The 21,937-nt window shown below is 47.8% G+C and overlaps 1 protein-coding gene across 1 annotated transcript; it reads right to left on the minus strand.

Annotated features, from left to right (window-relative positions):
• Positions 1 to 9,346: 9,346 nt before the first annotated feature.
• On the minus strand, positions 9,347 to 10,204 carry LOC119391446 (ubiquitin-conjugating enzyme E2 Z). Its single transcript, XM_037659127.1, has one exon. It carries the CDS (start codon positions 10,202 to 10,204, stop codon positions 9,347 to 9,349), a length of 858 nt encoding a protein of 285 aa, XP_037515055.1.
• Positions 10,205 to 21,937: the final 11,733 nt, after the last annotated feature.

A 21,937-nucleotide genomic window follows, 5' to 3' on the forward strand; every position in this document is an offset into this window, starting at 1 on the left:
AATCATTTTCATGGTTTATGCTACAGATGGCACTCATCGTCTCCCTCGCAACATTGCTGCTCTGCCTGCTCGCACAATCACTGTATTATAGTTCTCCCCATCATTGCATATCGGCAGCCTGTCATAGCTCACGTGACCGTCTACCTGGCCTGCACAGCCCCGACATGGAACGCTCAATGTCCATGTCTGGGGAAGGATAAGAATTGGGGGGAGCGTATTTTGCACATATTCTCAGATCCTGAGTGGCAGTTACGAGTGTCCCTCAAGAGAGAGGTATAAAAACAGCTGTATCTTACAGGTACTTGCTTATGGGGCAGAAACCTGAGGCTTATGAATACGGTTCAACCTATATTGAGGACGACGCGCAAGCCATACAAAGAAATATGCTGGGTGTAACCTTAAGGGACAAGAAGAGAGCAGAGTGGGTCAAGAAAACAAGCGGGTGTCAAGCAGAATCAAGAAGAACAAGTTGGCATGGGCAGGGTATATAGCCCCAAGGCAAGATAACAGCTGGTCATAACAGACCGGAGTCCAAGAGAGGGCAAGCGCGCGAGGTGTAGGGAGAAAGGTGGATGGGCAGACGAGATTAAGAAGTTTGCGGATATAACGTGGCACCAGCAAGCACAGGACCGGGTTGATATTGGAGGAACATGGGAGAGGCGTTTGCCCTGCAGTGAGCGTAGTCAGGCTGATGATGGTGATGATGATGTCTGGGCGAGTGGGAGGTTGGAGAGTTAATATAATGACTTCCGCAGGGAGGTGCCTGCGGGCACCATATATACAGTAACATTAGGAGGTTGCATCTCTGGGCCCTCCTCGCGGACATTTCACACGCCCAGGCGTAAGTTAGCGGGAAACACAATGCCGCGGTAGCTGTCGGTAGTCAAAACGTTACAGTTCCACTTTTCCAAGGACGGACAAATTCCTTTCTCAATTTTACGAACTTCCGATTTAACAAAACACAATTCGAGCATTATCACCAGTTCATTAAATCGAGCTTCAACTATATTATTAACCCTCGGTCAAACAAGTCTGGACGTAAATGACCCCACAATAGTGCAGTCCAGGGCAAATACCTTCAAGAGTACGACTGATGACTACACGTGCGCTCGTTGGCGTAAGGGCATTTCTGACAGCGGTCGCTCTCCTTTAAAGCGCAGAGCGCAGCTACACGAGAGCTATAAGGTGGCGATTTGAGAGAAGACACAGTGAACTGCAAAATACGTTTTGTTTGCGACTGCTATATCTCAACGATGTCGCTTTAAGTGGTAAAGGTGCGTTTCTGAAGATAGAAATGTCTCTCACTCAGGTTACTGAATCGGCACAGGGTTAAAATTTTGCTCGTTAATAACTGCAGAAGCGTAATATATAATATTCTGGCCAAGAAATGAAAGTACAATGCTAAAATCAAAACTCGTGCAGAAGTGTCGTCATTTAATTTCGTTCCTGATGGCCAAAAATACCGGTTGCAGATTGGCGTGCATGCACATGCAAGAATGGCAGCGGCTGCGCAGCTTCCAGCACTAAAGGCTTTTACGAAGCACGGCGCACCCGGCGGGGATATCATTAATTTCTCGAGCCGCTTTGCCTGCGCAGTCCTGGAGACGGCGCCAGTAGCGTGTCGTACTGGTACACGGCGACGGCCACCGTAGAGCGCGTCGTTCATGAAGGAACCCGTCATGGGCAGCCGTTCCCGGACCACTTTCTCGTACTGGGCCGTAAAACTGTGGGAAGTGTTTTCAACACCTCGTCCCTCAGAGAGTTAGGGTAAGGGCAAGTGCCCTTGAGGCAGTCTTCGACCGCGTCGCACACCGCCACCCTGATAGTCTCGTGCTGCAAGACGGTGTGTAGCAGATGTCGTTTGTTCAGCCACGTCCCCAGGGCCGGCAGGACACCGAAACCCGATCTTTTGGCGACGGGATTCTCGCTCGCCAGCATCCACCTGATGGCGGCCATCACGTTCCGATATGTGGTCCTCCGTCAAGTAGGTCCGGTGGTGTCCGTGCCCAGCAGCGCCAGACACACCTTGCCGTCCTCGTAGATGCTCGGGTGGAACCGCACCCTACCGCAATCCGTGTCATTAGCCTAACCAGCGGCGGTCTCGAAGGGTAGTTCGAGGGACAGCGGATGACGAAGTGGAAGAAGCCTCCTTCGAGGGAGTGCCGACTGGACCCAGGACCAGGGCGTGAATCTTGGTCACATCGTAACCCTCGGGCTCAGCGAATACTCCCAGGGGCCGGTGGTCGTTCAAGCTCCGCAATGTGTCGCAGCACAGTCAACACGCTTCTTCGGTCGGTTCCTCTTTGCCGTACTCGATCGGGTCCCAGAAGTCTGTCGGAGTCGGCGGTTCCGGCGACAGATGCTCTTCGTCGTCGGTCTCATCGGTCTCTTCGTCGTCGAGCTCATCAATTCGCCTGAAGAGGTCGACGAACGATCGGAACATGGTTATGCTGCAGATGTAGAATGTGGAGCTTATGCTGGTCCGGGACGCGCCATCAGATCTTGCTTGCTGATTGTTCTTTGGCCCACAGCAATTGCCACTACGGGTATTGGCGATGCAGGTGGGCAGTCAAAAAGAAGATGAATATAAAGTGTTTAAGAGAAATTCTATCAAACTACTCGAAACTGCAATGCAGAGAGATTGAAGGCGTTTGCATGTGTGCGCAGGGTTGGTGGTTTAAAACTGAATAATAATCGCGGGTGGGTAAATTACACAATTTTCTAATGTATATTCAGAGAAATAACAAGTCTCTCACTTGTGGTTCCACTCAAATTCGCAGATGGGCACACACTGCAGACGTTTCCTGTGGCTAAAGGCGAAATACAATGTTTGTAATATCTGAATTAGATAATATTTGGAGTAGTGGATGCAAATCATTCGAAATTGAATTTAAAATACTTTTTCTCTTGTTATCAGTCGACGGGCAGAGCATTGAGAAACGGTCAATCCTTTCATCTTTGACTGGCAGAGAACGTCATTACGTAGGATCTCTCTCACGCTCGTGGAACAAACGCACGCAGTACACACCGTAGTCCAGCGGACATTGGACATTTATTAGTACCTTTTACGCTACAGCGATACCTCCAGCCGAATCATATAGGAACAACTAACACAGCAAATACAATAAGTAACACAAATAGCACGATTTCGCAGATAGCACGAACACGGCGCCATCTTTAGCTCGGCGCCGACTGCGCTTCCATTAGTGTCCCGCGATGAAGCCGGCCGCAGAACACATGGGCGCCATGAGGCAAAGATAAGAGACGGTCTCTGCCGGCGGCAAGTTATCTTTTCGTCCACTTTACTTTCTTCACATTTATATCCTAACTACTACAAGTAACATCCCCTATACTTTCCTGAAATTATTGTCTGTTAGTTCTAATTAATATTGTGTTTAACAAACAAAAAACGAGCCCTTAAGAGTGATCTCTTTCCTACAAATATAACACACACACACAAAACATCATTACACAGAATACAACACGATGGCTGCGTCGTCGATGTCGACTCTCCGCGGGAAGCAGTTCGTGAGCACGACCCGCGTAATCGCCCCCACGGACCTCCTCACGAGAGACGACCGTCAACGAGCAGCGCCAAGCACCAAAGGCGCAGCTCCTCAAGGCCCCATGTAGAACGTCGTCAGATGGCACCACCGCGGGAAACACGGCGCCATCGTTCGCCTCGGCGCTGACTGCGCTTCCATTAGTGTCCCGCAATGAAGCCGGCCCGCAGAACACATGGGCGCCATGAGGCGAAGATAGGCCTTACAGGGGGTGCGAGCAGCCCCACAGCCATTATACCTTAGAAGAACAGACTGTTGAGCGAGTTGGTAATGCATTTTGGCGAAAACTGCGCGAAAAACGTAGAAAAGCGAGAAACGGACGATATGTCGTCCGTTTCTCCCTTTGTCTACGTTTTTTCGTGCAGTTTCACATAAGCCATTATACGTGATAATTAATGCTGGAATGTGGCAGTGGTAATTTTGTAAAGATTTCAGACTTACGCATCTGACACCATTGATTGCCCTCGGAAAGGCGGACAGACGAGCCGATGAGCGCAGCGTAGCGAATGAAGGAGCGAAACGAGCGAATGCGTGTAACTCCGCTAGCGTTCACTGTAGACTCGTGCACGCAACGCCACAAGTAAATTTCGACCACTGGGTAGTTTAGGGGCCCTTTGACAAATAAAGGCAAACCACATATCTTTCTTTGTAATCAGGCATACAAAATAGAGCTCAGTATCCGTTTCAATAAAGCAAACCACAAAACAAGCATAAAAACCGCATGCTATAAGAGCCACTTGCATCTGCTAGAGCCAGCGCATGGGCAGTAACCGCATGGGCGCCGCCATGATACATTTATCTGACGCTTGATCATTTGCAGGCGCTTGCACAAGTGAGAACTTAATAATGACAGTTCACATCATGATTGTACATGTTCCAGACGTTTGCTACATTATACTGCTAAGTTCCAGTGGGCTCCATCATAATTCATGACACACATGGCGAGATTATTTACTTCTTTAAGGCATTACATAGGGATGAGAAAGAATATACAGAGTGTTCAATGATAACATGTTTCGGCGAACAACATATGAACGTTTGCATGACATAATAACGAGCTAGGATGAGCCATTCCATACATGTCAGATTGAAAATTTATAACAGTTAGCAAGCAACTTTCATCACAAACCACTATAGTAACCACCAGAGAATAGCTTATCACTAAAGAAACACTTTTTAAAGCTATGACGAATATTAGAACTAGTGTCCAAGGTAGCATCGCTACCCGTTCTTCACCTTTGCGTCCCTTCTGGTTTGCATTGCAAACTTAATGCCTTATCCTTAGGAGTGTCTCAAAGTAAAAAAGAGAGTATATGTTTGATCGCGGTGAAGCTGGTTTGATGCACAGCTATAGCGATATAGAGAGCTAAATTAAGTGCTAATTAAAGCTTAATAACGTGCACTCCCGAAGTGTGTTAGGTATAGGCAACAAGTGAGTCGATTATAACCTTAATTGGTCAACCAGGAGTGGTTATGCAGGATGTGGGAAGGGGAAGTGAAATTAAGACCGGGAGCGTGAGCTACAAGTGACGCCAGGACCAGACTAGGGTACCTGGAAGTCACGCCACAAAAGTGTGATGTGCCTGTCACCCAACCCCGCTCACTTTCATTAGTTCCAATGTTCACCATGTCACTCATCTTTCTCCTCCTCACAATTACTTGCATTTCATTTGTATTACTACGCTAACTTTATTTCACGCCACGTTCATGAGCGTTCGGAGGGGGGTGCAAGGGGTGCGGCTAGCCCCCCCCCCCCCGCGCCCTGGAATTTCTGATAATATTTTTCTAGGCAGTAGCAATAAGCTACACAGCTTGATAAGCACACTCAGGTCTCGCATATCTGGTCAAACGGCCTTCAGGATTGCCAGCCAACATTGCACCTTACACACTATTGACTAATCTGGCTGCCTGTACTGGAAGCCCCCGTCTCCCCGTGTGATGCACCCCCCTAGCAAAAATTCTGCGGACGCCTTTGGCCACGTTCACGGAACTTCACTATCATTGTCCTTCATCTTACAACAATTACTTTCAAATTTCTAAGCATACAGTCATACAGGTTCACACCGGTCCCCTCACCGCCGTCTCTTCGGCACCTGGTACGGCTCCCACTTCTTCGCCCTCAAGCCTTTGCCTACCATGTTTCATCGAAAGTTCCGGGGACTTCTTCACCTGTGTGCGGTCACCTTCATTCTTCTTTTGCCTTTTATCAAATAATAAATGGCAACCGGTCTGGGTCACTGCCACATCATCCAGTTGGTAGAAAAGCGAAATCTATTACCAAAATTTTACTAATTGGAAGCGCATTCACCACCTCATTCAAAATTTGCATAGGGCGCCTACTTCTTTGTTTTCTTCGTACAGGCGTTGACTGCCGCAATGATAATTTTTACAGCCAACGCTGTTATGAGATCATTTCAGCGGCCGTTTTTGACGCCGTAGTTGTCCGCCGCCTCCGCCGGTGTCCGTAACCACTATCGCTCGAAATAAGAAAAAAAAATCCAGGATGGAACGAGGTTTGAACCTGGGCCCTCTGCGTGGGAGCCCAGTATTCAACCTCTGAGCCATGCCAGTGCTTGAAACTGCTTTACAAAAAGGTCCTATACAGGCTTAATGTCGGGAAGGAACCACATTAACATATGCAATATAGCGTGGTAGAAGACTAAATTAAGCACCAAGCGTCGCACAACGTGAATTCTGTAAGCAGGCATCACACAATGCGAATTGCGCAACGAGTAGGTTGTTGAATGCTTCCAACCCATTACAAAGGGCTCCGCCATAATTCTTCATCGTCATCAGGCACAGCATCAGCAAAGTGCGCATAATGCCTTACATGCGTTTTAGCAGGTACCACGGCTCTCCGTAGAATGACGAAAAGTGGCTTAGTGCCTGCTTTCCTACATCTCAAAAATTACAATGATTTATAGCGTAGTGGGGTCCTCGCAAGTGCACTTGTATTGGTTGCCAAGGAAGCCCATAAGCGCATGATCCATTTCCTCGGGGTCTCAGTAAAGTTCTTCACCTCCCCCTCTCTCTCCCACGTCAACGTATGTTATACAGCATGGCGGGAGAAAGAAATAGCGACTGGGCGTGACCCAATGCAAATTGCATAACTGGTGGGCCGTTTTAAAGCTTCCAGCCCATTACAAAAGGCTCATCCATAATTCTTCATCGCCATCAGTCGCCGCGTCAACAAAGTGCACATAATGCCTCACAGGCGTGTAGCTGGTGCCTCGCTTCTCCGCAGAATGACGAATAATTGCTTAGTACGTGCTTCCCAACTTTACAAAAATTGTGATTTATGGCGTAGTGGGTACTTTGCTAGTGTACTTGTATTAGTAGCCCCAAGAGAGCTTACAGCGGGCTCTAGAAACGCCGCTCTTCCAGCTTTCGCTGTGACTGTGCTGCGGTTTCAGCGCTGGCCTGGTGTTTTGAGGTTTAACGTCCCAAAACCTCGATATGATTATGAGGGACGCCGTAGTGGAGGCCTCCGGAAAGTTCGGCCAACTGGGGTTCGTTAACGTGCACCTAAATCTAAGTACACGGGTCTCAATCATTTTCGCCTCCATCGAAAATGCGGCCGCCGCGGCCGGGATAGGCGTTGACTGTAAGATTCCGGAGTTTTAAATGCGAAGCATTTCTTAGCGAACCTTTGGAACTTTGAGCCATCCATTCATCCATCCATCCATCCATCCATCCATCCATCCATCCATCCATCCATCCATCCATCCATCCATCCATCCATCCATCCATCCATCCATCCATCCATCCATCCATCCATCCATCCAGCCAGCCAGCCAGCCAGCCAGCCAGCCAGCCAGCCAGCCAGCCAGCCAGCCAGCCAGCCAGCCGGCCGGCCACCTACTTCTGGGTGCTCTTATGATCGCCGCCTTAACCTGGGTTCCTATACAGACGCAACCAGTATTTGGGAAAAACTATTAAATCGTCGGGATTAACATAGTCATAAGCAGCGTGGCCGCACGTTTCATCTTCACTGAAGTATCTGTACGGAGAGCTTCATCGGTACGTACAACGAGAAAATACCAGGTCGCGCATAGCTCTACCCCTCAGCAGTGGGAGGCCACGCTGCTCAGCTACGGCCCGCAAACACAAGTGTGGGTCACGCAGTGGGCAGAGGCAGCCGCCAGGGCCCAAGGTCTCCCGGCCGCCTGACCAACAGTGGACTCTCGCACGGTGAACATCAGCTCCATGTATATGGTGTTTCTCCTTCTCCTCCTAGGGAATGGGAAAGGCAACGGCGGCTGCGAGAAGATCCCGAAGCGATGGAAGCCCTACGTGAACGACGACGTGCCTGTAGATCTACGCGAGGTGCCAACGCTCGGTTTCAGCTCGAGTTTCTGTCTCTAGTGTTTGGGCATCCGTGTCGTGTCTGTAACTGTCTGTGGTTTACCTCGAACCTCTCTGCTCTGACAAGCAACCTAGAAACAACCTAGCATTACCTAACTAAAGTTTTAGCAACAACCTAGAAGCAACCTAAAAGCAACCTAGCATCACCTAGCTGAAGCCTAGCAACAACCTAGAAGCAACCCGATTAGACTTCAAAATCCTCCAGCTTCACTGTTCCAAGCCTTGCACGGCTCAGTGAAACTTTCTACTTTTTTCGGTGCCTGAACGTGTGGTAGAATTTCGACAAAATTAGCTGTGGGTGGATTTTTTCGCTATGTATATTGTAATATACGTTACTCGAGTTGCCGTGACATGGATTAAGAGTTTCTCCACTAGCGCACTAGAACATTTAATGCACTACGGCAATTTGTTGTTCCTGTAAATGCTCCCACAAAACACTAGGGTGGTTGCTCTCGTAATTTTATGGTTTATGCAAGAGATGGCACTCAACGTCTCCTCGCAGCTTTCTTGCTCGACCTGCTTGCACAATCACCGCGTTCGTTCTCATCGCCTTTGCATACCGACAGCCTGTCATAGCTTCATGTGACCATCCAACTGGCCTGCACCGCCCGTACAAGGAAGGCTCCATGTCTGGCCAAAGTGGGAGGCTGCATGTCTGGGTTGCCCTCGCAGTCTTTTCACAAGCGCAGGCATATGTTAGCCGGAAATACTGCGGTAGCTTTAAGGAGTCGCTACGTTACAATTTTACGTTTCGAAGGACCGAAAAATTCCTTTCTCGATTTTACAAACTTTAAGATTTAACGAAATAATTTGACCGTTGTCATCAGTTCGCTGAATCGAGTTTTTACTGTATATGTAACCCTTGGCAAACCACAAACACGTGTCTGAATATAAATGACCACACACTTGTGCATTTCAGGGTAAATATCTACAAGAGAACGACTGACGACTACACGCGCGATCGTTATCCTAAAGCGCGTTTCTGACAGCGGCTGCTCTCCCTTAAAGCGTAGAACGTAGCTCCGCGTGAGGTATAAGGTGCTGATTTTAGAGAAGACACAGCGAACTGCCAAATAAGTTTTGTTTGCGTTTGCTATATCTCAACAATAGTAAAGGCGCATTTCTAAAAATGGACATGTAACTCACTCAGGTCATTGAATTGATACAGGGTTCAAAATTTTGTTTGATAACTGCACAAGCGTAATATATACTATCTTGGCCGAGAAGCGAGATATGTGTATATTGCGAAAATGAAAACTTCTGCCGGAGTGTCGTCGTTTAATTTCATCCCTGATGGCCAGAAACACCAATTGCAGACTGGCATGCATGTAGTACATGAACGGCAGAGGCGGCACAGCTTCCAGCGTTGAAGGATTTTATGCAGCATGGCGCATCCGGCGGGAAGATTATGAATTTCTCTAGCCGACCCGCTTACGCAGGTCCTGCAGACGCGTCAGCAGCGTTTCGTACTGGTATGCGGCGATGCCACCGTGTTGCGCGTCGTTCATGAAGGAACCAGTCAAGGGCAGCCGCTCCCGGACCACTTTCTCGTACTGGCCGTAAAACCTCGGGAAGTGTTTCAAAATCTCCTTCCTCAGAGAGTTAGGGTAAGGGCAAGAGCCCTTGAGGCAGTTTTCGACCGCGTCGCACACCGCCACCCTGATAGTCTCGTGCTGCAAGACGGTGTTGTAGCAGATGTCGCTGTTCAGCCACGTCCCCAGGGCCGGCAGGACACCGAAACCCGACCCTTCGGTGACGGGATTCTCGTTCGCCAGCATCCGCCTGATGGCGGTCACCACGTTCCCGATGCTGTGGTTCTGCGTCCAAGTAGGTCCCGTCGTGTCCGTGCCCAGCAGCGCAAGGCACACCTTGCCGTTTTCGTAGATGCTCGGGTGGAACCGCACCCTACCCGAGTCCGTGGTCATTAGCCTAACCAGCGGTGGTCTCGAAGGGTAGTCCGAGGGACAGCGGATCACGAAGTGGAAGAAGCCTCCTTCGTAGGGGGTGGCGACGGGTCCCAGAACCAGGGCGTGGATCTTGTTCACCTGGTCATCCTCGGGCTCGACGAATACACCGTGGTGGCGGTGCTCGTTCAGCTCCGCAGTGTGTCGCAGCACAGTCAACACGCATTCTTCGGTCGGTTCCTCTTTCCCATACTGAACCGGGTCCCGGATGTCTGTCGGAGTCGGTTGTTCTGGCGGCAGACGCTTGATTCCGGGCTCTTCGTCTTCGAGCTGGACAGTTAGCTTGAAGAGGTTGACGAAAGATTGGAACATGGTTTATGCTGCAGATGTAGATGTGGAGCTTATGCTGGTCTGGGACGCGCCATCAGAGGCTGCTTGCTTGATTGCTCTTCAGCCCAGGGCTGTTGCCCATTACTGGGTAAACTGATGGTATCCTCTTCCTGATGGCGTTCGCCCACAAAGGGGGATAAACCAACAACCGGGTGGCAGGGTGTTTAAGGTAAAGTTCTAGGAAGCTAAGCAATACTGGAAATTTAGACTAAAAGCAAAATATCGAATAAATGAAAACGCTAAACGACCAAGCGGTCAGACAATCAGATAAGATTTATGACGGAGATAATCAGTATTGCTGAAGAAGCTGGTAGTCAAAATTAGAGGCATATCAGATCAGATCAATTAACTTTATAAAACTTAAAAAAGAAATTTATTCAAACTACTTGGAACTACAACATAGAGATTGAAGGCTGTTGTGTGTGCGCGCGCAGATATAAGTGTTGGCGGTATAAAACAAACTTTGAATGAATAATCGCTGGTGTGGTAAATTACCGAATTTTCTAAATGTCTATTCAGAGAATGGGCAAGTTCTCCCTCATGTGTTCTGCGTGAATTCAGAGATAGCGGCGCAGAAGTTCCTGTGGCTAAAGCCCAATATGGAATGTGTGAAATATCTGAAGGATATAACCTTCGGAATTGCATTTCCAACTATTCTTTCTGGTTTATAAGTTGACGGCAGGCTAGTAAAAAATGGTCAGTGCTTTCATCCATGTGAAGCAGAAGACCTGGGTGTTAGACCGAGTTTAGGTATATATTTTCTTTTCAAACATAAAGCTTCCAGTTGTGAGTAAGCGCTCGTAATGTGCACTTTCTTGTCCTTGTCCTTTTTGCGCTTCTGTTACACAAGACTGAATGAGTACCAACTAGCTCGCCTTTCTGTTTTGCTTCGTGAAAAATTAATGGTGGAATGAGGCAGCGGGTAATTTTGTGAAGGTTTCCAATTCACGTATGGAACCACCGATAGTGTTATATGCATAACTGAATTGTTGAAATTTTCGGGTCGGTGTCTTTAGTTTTTCACAGCCTTTTTTTATTGCAGAAACATCGATTACGGAATATTTATTGGACTGTTGGATTTCCATTCACGAATGGCCCGTACCCTCTACACATGGGGGCTCGAGGGAAGAATGGATGACTTATCACGATGACTAGCCAGTAGATCCACTAATCATATTTTGAAGATCGAAAGGGAAAGTAGAAGAATAAAGGATTAACAATTTAGCAAAACGATCGTATTGATTAAGTTAGAGTCTTCTCAACAGCTGCGCAGACATCCGCACGGCAACGTTGAAGAAAGTAAAAAGAACAAAATGGGACTGTGAAAGAAAAAGAGATAAGAGGACATGTCACGTCTTCTTTCACCGCCCCTTGTAGTGTACGGTTTTCAAATTCTTCAAAGAGGAACCACCTTGCCCAACTATCTACTTTGCTCCCTCTCACAACCTTCTAGCGAGGAGGCTCCCAAAGATAACGCGCGGAATGAAAAGGTTTAATTGAATTCGGTGATAACCTCTACTTTCACTGCCGTCTTTTTAAAACTATAATTGCTCTCTGTTTTATGTAGCTCTTTACCTCCGGAAACTGTTGAATTGTAGCTGCCATGCGATGAACAAACGCGAATTTCAGCGCATACGAAAAACTTGATACACTTAAGTACATGATGTAGTTTTAGGTTGAAAGTGTAAGCGATGAGCGATAGCCGGATGTCTAAAACAAACACGAAAAGTTTGCACCAAGTGCAATTGCCGAACGATACACATTAAATACAATAAAAGGTGAACGCGTTATCCCTTTCAACAATACATCTCCCATACGCGCGGAGTCAATGTGATTTTCTTAGAATTTAGAAGAAAAGGTAATGTGTACTGATATTGTAAATTACGTACTTTAGACAATCTCTTGTTCGGTTAGTAAAATCGACTCGTTGGAGAGTCTGCAGAATTCTTGACTGGAAAGGCACATCCATTTCGCTGTTCAGCAGTCATATTTATATTGTTTTTTTTTATTATCTTGGGAAACACATCAGTGAGCCTAACTTGAACGTTCTTTTAAAAAAAAGCCCTGATGTACGACCTTTTGACAACGTTACGTTCATAGTAGCAGTTATGAATATTGGAAAAGGCTGCATGGGCATACTAAACGTACGTAGTCTTGATGCTTTAATTTTACCTTTGAACGCATCGTTCGTCCACGCAATACACGTTCGCTAACAGATTGGAATTTTACGATGAGGAGTAACAAAGCTATCACGAAATACAGGGTTCTGAAACGCTGCATCATATATCAAAATAGCCTTATTTCTACAAAACTGAAAAAAAAATTGAGAAATGGAAACCTGTAAAAGATATGGTGATCTGGGCCGATTACTCCTCGCGTAATTTCTCGCCCTTCGAACATTTTCCGGAGATGGATCGAAGGATGGATGGAAAACGTTATTGAAAGTCCTGAGGTGCGCGACTCAGTGCGCAGCGGGCCGCTCCCACGTTGGGACAGTCAGGCCAAGCCAGACCGCCACATTCATTTAGGTAAACTGCAGGCTCGTAGTTCTCTTAACGCACTCATGCATACACAAGGGCGCAAGCGTGCTCTCCTCCCCTTCCTTCCCTAGATTATTTCGGGGGAAGGGTGCGCCACTAGGGGGGACGATGGCTTGTGCGCATGTGATAATGAAGGAAAAGCATACTAGGTCTCCTTCTCAATCTCGACATGCTTCACTGCAATGCATAGTGCATGCCTCCCCGCAGTACGTTTTGTTGTCTGCTTCGCCGCATAGCGTTTCTGCGCTGCAACAAAACATTGTGTGTTTCACCACAAAGCAAGCTTGCACAACAGCAAAGCAAATTTTTGTTGAAACGTTTCTTGCATAAAATTGCAGTAGTGTGGCAAGGCTAACATTAAAAAAAATTAATTTAGGTTACGCATATTGGACTCTTGCTGCTTAATTAACGGCTCCCTGGCAAGCATTCCCAATCTCGTAACGCCGCAACGTCAACATAGGGTTATATTGATACTACGTAATACAGCAGTAAATGTGCAAACACTTCGTGTACTATCGCAAATATTAGTTTTCACAAGTTATAGTACAAGAATATAAGAGCTCATTAATGAACTCCGTAACTGCAAGATGGCCGCCACGGCACATTTACCTGACGCTTGACTAGCTGCAGGCACATGCACAAGCTTAGCTTGAAAAATTAATAATGACAGTTCACATAATGATTGCACATACTCCAAACGCACGTTAATGCACTGCCAGCTTCGAGTGGACTCAATCAAAATACGTGACGTCATGGCGAGCTGATTTACTTATTTAAGGCATTACATAGGGGTGGGAGTTAATACACAGCGCGTTCACTGATAACATGCTTCAGTATACATCCTCAACATGTTAGGACATAATAGCGAGCAAGCTACTATAAGCTATTCTAAACATGTTAAGCTTAACATTTATAATAGTTAGCGAGCAACTTTATTATAAGCCACTATAGGAACCACAAGAGACTGCTTTATTGCTAACGAAATGAATTTTGCTGCTAAGGATCCTAAAACTTGTGTGCAAGGTAGCATCGCTACGCTTTCTTCGCCTTTGAGTCCCTTCTGGATGCCTTAGCCTTATGACTGTCTTAAAGTAAAGAAGGAAAGAAAACTTTCAAGGGCTCGTTTTTCTTTGTTCCACACAATAATAATGAGAACTAACAGACAGTAATGCCAAGGAAAGTATAGGGGATGTTATTTGTAGCAATAAGGATATAATTGTGAAGAAAGTAAAGTGGACGAAAAGATAACTTGCCGCCGGCAGGGACCGAACCTGCGACCTTCGAATAACGCATCCGATGCTCTACCACTGAGCTATTTCGGCGGTCATCCTCTCGTGCACTTTATGGGGTATATATGTGCATTTAAACCTAGGAGTGTTAGTCAGCGCCGATCGTAGCCATGGCGGCGAGTGTGGAACACACTTTTTTACGCCTGTTGGCGTCACGTAGCACGTTATCTTTTTTACGAGCCGGCAGCTGACCAATAATCCCTCGCAAACTACCTGAAGGCACCAAGTCTGCCAGAACGAGACCCTCGCTATGAATGTATGTGTTGATCGCGGTGAAGCTGGTTTGTTGCAGGTACATACCAGTGAGGTAAATGCTAGTTAAATCTGAATAAAGTTCAGGCCGTAAGCTGGTTAGGCACAGGCTGGAAATGAGTTTACTTAACTTTCATTGGTCAAACAGAGGGGGTTAAATAAGGAACTAGGAAAGTAAAGTACGTCTAAGGCTGGAAGTGGGAATCGAAAATAAAATTATTACCAGAACAGGGTACCTTGAAGTCACGTGGCAAAAGTGGGAAAATCATCCCCATCCCCCGCGCTAGGTGCAAGGGGGGTAGTGGTGATGCGTATACAGGGACACTGTTGTTGTTCATAGTCAGTGTCACTCACGGCTATCAGCCATATGCTTGTACTGTATGAGGTCCGTTCGATTCGCTTGTGTCACCCAGACCAGCACTCCAGGGCCCATACAAGGCCATTCATTTCAGCGGAGCAGCAATGTCGTCCTTTGAACCACACCATTCGTCTCAAAAGCTGCAGGGCTGATTCACGGTTTTCCTGCGCCGTCCCTGCTGACGGTTCCGGCTTGGTGCACGCGGACATAGGATGCGCTGTTAAACCCTGCTTACGTGAATCTGCTGTGTCTGCACAACCTATACGAGCGCCTCTATAGCTCAACAAATCGAATACAACGCGGTTCTTCCGCATTTCAAGCTTACGATGGACAGTGTGTATTAATGGGACAAAAGATGAAGCCTCCACCGTGTCTCGGTTCTCCGCGTTTCTGTATAGTCACGTTGTGCCTGCACAGCTGAACCCGAGCAGCGCAATTTCAGTATGCTCTGAAAAGTGACAGTGCACGGTGCAGGCTAATCGAACAAACCTGCGGTTGTTGCGATCATGGAGCGGCATGGGCCAGCAATCTCGGAGACTCCGATACATTCCGGTGTCGTCAAAAGATGGCGCGATGGGTCCGGTATATCTACGAGAATGTGACGTTCTAAGGATGTGTGACATCCTTAGAACGCAACTTCATTATTGTTTTAGCTGTATTTAAAGAATTACGTCGGTGCTGGGGCGCCGTCAAACTTTATGACGTCACCAGGAGCTGGTGCGGGAACCACAAGGTGGTGTCGCCGCCTCTATTTTCTTCTCGCGCGTCTTCTTGAAAACATGGTAAGAACGGCACTTTCTTGATTTCGGTATAACGAAAGGGTAATTTACTCATATGAAAAAACAAACAAACTTGCACGACGTTTGAGCTTCGCCTTCAAGAGTAGAACGCGATAGCGTAATTGGGCCCCGTGCGCACCGCCTTTTCAACTGCTAGCCTAGCTTCGGTTCTCGGTTCACGCCTCAACCATGGCGCAAGGAAACGAACGTCTGTGCGCGTAACAATGGCTGTTTCAAACTATCCTAGGATGCCTACTGCAAGAAGGGTTGCCCAGTGCCCACTACGACATAATTCTTCCTTTTGCGATTCAGCGAAGGGCCCGCTACGCGTCTGTAAGGCGACACGCGAACCTACGCACCCACTCACTATGTTGATGCTTTTGCTGCTGATGAAGATTAAATATGTTTGGGCACTTTGTAATGGGTGGGCCTTTAAAACACCCACTCGTTGCGCAACTGACATACTTTGACGCCTGGCGCGATTCTACGCTTCTTCCGCGTGATATTACATGCATTAAGGACACTCCTCCCATTACAAGACATTAATATAGTGTTTTTTAGGAGCAGGCTTGCCAGGTTCTTAAGCTGGGGCGAAGTCCCGCGCCGTAACCGTAACCTTAGTTCCAGAGGCGACCGCTACCAGCGCAGCTCGCGCGAGAGAGCGTTCTATGGATGTCACACATCCTTCGAACGCTCTTCTTCCTCTTGTTCTTCGAGCGCCTTGATGATAATAATAACGCAGGCAAAACTACATATGACATAGCTAACTGTAGCATGCGGCGCTCGCTACACTCTGGCGCGTGCTCTAGTTTGATAGGAGACCGCCAGAAAGCCACAACTGCGTGCTTCCTCTTTCTGTTTCGACAGTCGTCAGTCAGTGCGCTTCTATACTACTAACATGAACGAAGAAGACAAGGCGGCGGAGCGGAGGGCTCGCAAGGCAGCAGCAGCGCGGGCACGCCGCGAAGACCCTGCGGTGAGAGCTCGCGAGGCCGCAAAGAGACGTCAGCGTCGTGCGGACCCCGAGATACAAGCCCGCGAAGCCGAAGCAACGAGGAAGTGGCGGCAAGAGAACCTCGAAGAAGTACGGGCGCGGGATTCAGCGGCAAAGCGCCGAAAGCGGTCGCTACCTGAAGTTGGTGGCGCCTACGCGCGCTTCAAGCGCGCTTTCCTCGACCACACGTTCGGCCACAGCTGCAAGGTCTGCGACCGCTTGTGGTTCGACAACAACCTGACCACAATCTTTACTATGACAACGTGGCACGTCTTTATATGACAGTAGAGGAATTTTACGGAGCATTCACGGTTTACCCGATTATCTCCGAGCCAGCTCCTCAATCATCATTCACTTGGTGGATATGGCGTGATTGTTTTTCGAAGCAGTTTCAAGCAATGGCGTGGCTCTGTGGTAGAACACCTGCTGGCCACGCGGAAGGCCTGGGTTCCATTCTGACCCGAACCTAGGATTTTTTACTATTTATTTTATTTGCATCTTTCTCGAGTTTTCGCTCACGGACAACGCTCATTTTTCGCTCACTACCAACGACGCCAACATCGACGCCAGAATTTCTGCGGAACCAGCTCTCTAACGCTACCGCGTTAAAGTGGAAGCGACTATAGTCCTTGACTAAGGTGACTCGTAGTGGCACTCGCACGTCGGCGCTCGTCCTTGGGTTAGCTTTGCGTCTCTTCGCGCTGCCGAAGCGGATCTCTGAGGCCACGTAGAAAGAAGCGCGTGGCTGAGATCTGCTCCGTCAGGTGCCGCAACGATCTCAGCTGCTCACAGGAAAATCGTCGGCTCTTTCAATGAACCCGTTCAATTATTTTCATTAATTATCGTAAAAGTTAATTCGCTCTTATGTAAACATGTGCTCTGATATTGCCACGTGCGTTTCTTATTATCACTTTTGCTGTATTCGTTTTTCGCCCACAAAGACTGTCAGCAACGCTTAGCACCAACCGCGCCTCATTGTTCTAGATGCTTCGCGATTATTCTGGATCGTTTTGTTAAGATTGCGCACAAGACGCGAACACTCGAGCTTATTCTAGAACTTGCGCGACAACCAGCGATAACGCTGGAATATTCGACGGCACATGTATAAATGCCGACGTGCTTCACCGCTTGTCAGTTGATCGACGGTCGACGCTCTGTTCGCCAGCAATACACTGATAGGCTATCAGTGTATTGCTGTAGTTTGACTTTCTGTTTCCCGGCCACAAGTTCGGCCAAATAAAGAGTTTCATCTCTGACCTGCTGACTGCTGCCTTCGTCGATGTCACGACCACGTGACAATATCATACGTATTCGATATAACGCTTAACTTCTACCACAACCATTGATTTTGTACCAGTTTTGTTCCTTTTTTTTAGACTTTTTTCTTAATATTCGGAAAACGGAAGTAAGTGCTCGACCGGAAGTGCGTGGAAGAGAAACAACAGTCATTCGGTTCTCGTGCCACGAAAAAGACATTCTGCGTGGAATAGTTCTCCAGTTCAGACTTGAAAAGTATCCCTGATGGTTAGAGACACAGAATTGTTGCCAACATAAGGCATTGACGAACATTTGGCATTTGCAAGTATATGAAGCAGCGATAACCAATAAATTATCACCAGGATCATGGCCGAGTAGTACAATACGCGGATTACCATGAGTTCTGGGAGGCAGTGGATTGAAACCAAGGGGGCATACGACGCCGTGAACCCAACCTGGGTTGCAGCATATCGAAATGATCGTGCCGCTTAGATGCCGCTTGAGTATGATATCCCTGCCGATGGGACTGCGGGCCTGTTTCACTTGATCACAGTGAATTGTAGGGCTGCAGCAATACGCTGGATTAGCTGTCCGGAAGATGCGCAACAACGTCCCACTTTTTTAGCTCTTATAGTCTAAATAGAAGACTTAATAGGGAACGGAGGTGCCAGTTGATGCGCCGGATCAGAGTGTGGGCAACATACAGTCAGGGAGTTGTCAATTAGTCGCATGTAGCCGTGAATCTAAATACAAGTGATTAATTAATCGGCAAGGAGTCGTAGATGTTGGACACTTTTTCTATTACGCAAGCATAATTTTGGCAACGCAATGGAAAACCCCCGCCTCTGGCCGTCTGAAGACCACGCCTATACATCGCCACTATAAGGCTTGCGTAACGGGCGCCGATGCCGAGTGGAAAGCAAATGGAAGAAAATCATGACATGCGCTATATGACGTCATGCAGTCGCTATAGCACAGTGTTCCCAAACAGGCGGCCCGCGGGCAACATGCTGCCTGCAAACCTTTCGCCAGAGGCCCGGCCCGCATTTGACTATCTTCGTCTCATATTTTTTTTAGTATTTTCTTAACAGTATGTTCATGAGCTACACAAACATCACTGGCCTAAAGCATTTTAAGCGCGATGCACTTATAGACCGAAGGCGAACGGCGTCCGTCCGTGGTTTACGCAGTTCCATGCGAAACAGCCGCCGAACTTCGCCGCTAGGTTGAGAAAGGGCGCCACAGTCCCATCATCGGAAAGTTTTGGAGGGTTTCGCCGCTAGGGGCCCTCCCACGCTGCAGCAAGGTGCCGGCTGGCAGAGGGTCTTTCCGCTATGGAGGCCGCTGAGGAGGCTCGCCGAGAACGACAGCGCTCGCTCGCCCGAGAATGGCAGTGCCGACGAAGAACGAATTTCTCTGTCAGGGCTAAGCGAGCAAATATAAACACAAGAGACACATAAGGGCAGGGCATGCATTGCACTTCCCCAGCATTCACTTAGAGTGGAGCTGCCCACAATTTTGTTTTTTGTGAGGCACCAAATGCGGTCAACAAAATGTAACCGCGGAACGAAAACTCTACATTTCAGAATAGGTGTCCAGATTTCAGTCGTTTCGGAGATCCGTATCCATACCAGGGCTAGGCAGTATCGCGATACAAGAGTATCGCGATAGTATTTCAGGGAGACTTTTGGGTATCTGTATTTCTATATCGAGATAGATTTGATAAGTGTATTTGTATTTCAGTAGTGAAATACCTTTCTACGATGTATCGTTTGTATCGCGATACTACGCAAGACACGAGTATCGCGTTACATTTTTTGTCGGTAATGAGTGCAGTGGTGATTCAATTAAACATGGCAACTAACCGCCCCTATACTAAGTGTTTTTTCAGACTACATTATCTGATGTTCCGTACAGCCCTACTCACAGTTCTGTCCACTGCAAGAGCAACGCAGCGCCCCGATATTGGTCAAGTGTGTTCGTTGAAAGCAGTTGTGTCCATCAAATCGCGTGTCTACTGTTGATCGCACATATCGAATACTATGGGACTCTTCCGTATCCCACGAATATGAACATGTGTAGTACACGGAACATATCCTACATCATACCTTCTATACTTATCTATTTACTACAATTATTATTTCTCGCGTTCCCTTCTCTCCATCGCGAAGTTACTTCTTATATAACTTAATATTCTTTTAAGTTACCTCTCCTATATAACTTAATCTTGTTAGAATGTCAAACATAAATTTATGTGGACTGATTGTGATAACTACGTGCTTTTGACAATCGCTCATTCCGTTAGCAAATCGACGCAATGGCGAGCCCGCTGCAACTCTTGACTGGACAAGGCCAATCCATTTATCTATTTCACGCTTATCGATCATATTTACATTAGCTTTTTGTCATCTGTCAATGAGCCTAAATTGAGTAGTTCTTTTTAAAAAAAGTTAGGATGTACGGCCTTTTGGGAATGTTACGTTCATAGAGGCAGATATGAATATTGAAAAAGGGTGCAGCGGCACGCATGTAATCTTAATGCCCTCAACACGGGGAAGGGTGCACCAGGATGGGCGAGGGAGAGAAAGCGTGTGCGGACGTGATAATAAAGGAAACCCGTCCGAGGTCGTGTTCAATCTCGACATGCTTCACTGCAGTGTTTAATCAAGCGCAGCACCGTGTCGGACCGAAGAAGAAGCGCCTCCTTCCACGAGAAAGACCGTGCTCACGAGCACTTGCAGCTAGAATCGACCGAAACGGTTGACAATAAATATCGTTCGTGATGTTTAAGCCTCGCTTCTTGCCAGGGAACCGTATGCCATTTTAAACAATTTGGTGCCGAAACCCGGGAACTACTACCAGGGACCACGGAAGGCTACGAGTGAACTGACCGGCATGGAGCGGCTGAAATCGAAGCGGACGTCGAGACGATCTCTCAACACAAGAATTATCAACGAGGCAAGAGCTCTTCTCGGCGATGCTAGAGCCACCATCGATCAGCTCAACGCCATTTACGGACGTCTCAAGGCGAACAACGATGAGCTGAACCAAATCAACCAGGAGCTAGAGAGCCACATAGCGGATGAAGAGTTTGAGCAAGAGTACAACACCGTCGTTGAATACGAGGACAACGCTACCAGCGTCATGAGTGAGCTGCTTAGCAAGCGCGACCGCATGGTTGCGACCATGTCATCAACACCGGAGCTTCAGACTTCGTCAGTAGCCAGTACCGCTGGAGCCTCTGGTACCAAGCTACCCAAGCTTACCATCGCCCCATTTGCTGGTGATCTGTGTCGGTGGAACGACTTCTGGGAACAATTTGACCAGATGATTCACCGGAACGGAAGCCTCACTGCGACGGACAAGTTCAACTACCTGAGGTTTTTCCTAAGAGGCGACGCAGCTTCAGCTATTGTGGGCCTGCCAACCACGGAAGCTTGCTACAAGGACGCCATCGACATACTCAAGAGACGCTTCGGAGACAAAACGAGACTCGAACAGGAGTACTTCTCCAGGCTTCGTACGTTGCCTTCAGTCCGTTCAAGCGACTTGACAGCTCTTCGCAAGCTGTACGACCAGGTCGTCATCAACATTCGAGGACTGGAGACCCTTGGGGTGAGCAAGACGTCTTTTTCTGCAATGCTGTGCGACATATTGCTGCGGGCTCTACCACACGATCTCGTTGTACAGTACCACCGGTCTAGCGCTAATTGCCAGACGAGCGACAGCAGTAATACAGCCTCTATCACGGAGCTAGAACGCCTATTACATTTCTTGTCCATCGAATTGGAGAGCTTAGAGAAAAGCGAGCTCGCGAACCCTCGAGGAAGAGACAGCCATACGGAGAATGCGCAAAGTAAATCGCGCCAGTTTCGTGGCTCGAAAGCCCACGTCTTCAGTTCTCCATAACAATGCTATGAAAGTACCCGAGAACTGTGTATTTTGTAAATCGAGCCAACATTCCACAGGAAGACTGCCCGTTGGATCTCCCGCTACCGCAAAAGAAGCACATTTTATCAGGAGACATGAGGTGCTTTCGATGCACGACTAAAGGTCACAGAGCGTGTGATTGTAGGCGCAAGATTACGTGCTCTACCTGTCAAGGACGTCATGCGACGAGCGTGTGTGATCCGCAGAAATTAAGCCAGAAGACACGCGAAACCGGCAGGACAAATGCCAGAATACCGCCAAGTAAACCAAGCACAAACACGACTATGTGTGCATCTCTGGGGACGAATCGACATAC

This window comes from Rhipicephalus sanguineus, chromosome 4, assembly GCF_013339695.2.
Source record: "Rhipicephalus sanguineus isolate Rsan-2018 chromosome 4, BIME_Rsan_1.4, whole genome shotgun sequence".
Classification (NCBI taxonomy): domain Eukaryota; kingdom Metazoa; phylum Arthropoda; class Arachnida; order Ixodida; family Ixodidae; genus Rhipicephalus; species Rhipicephalus sanguineus.

What these genes read in the sequence shown, in the direction of transcription:
- LOC119391446 (XM_037659127.1), bottom strand. Translation starts at nt 10,204, where the DNA reads ATGTTCCAATCTTTCGTCAACCTCTTCAAGCTAACTGTCCAGCTCGAA.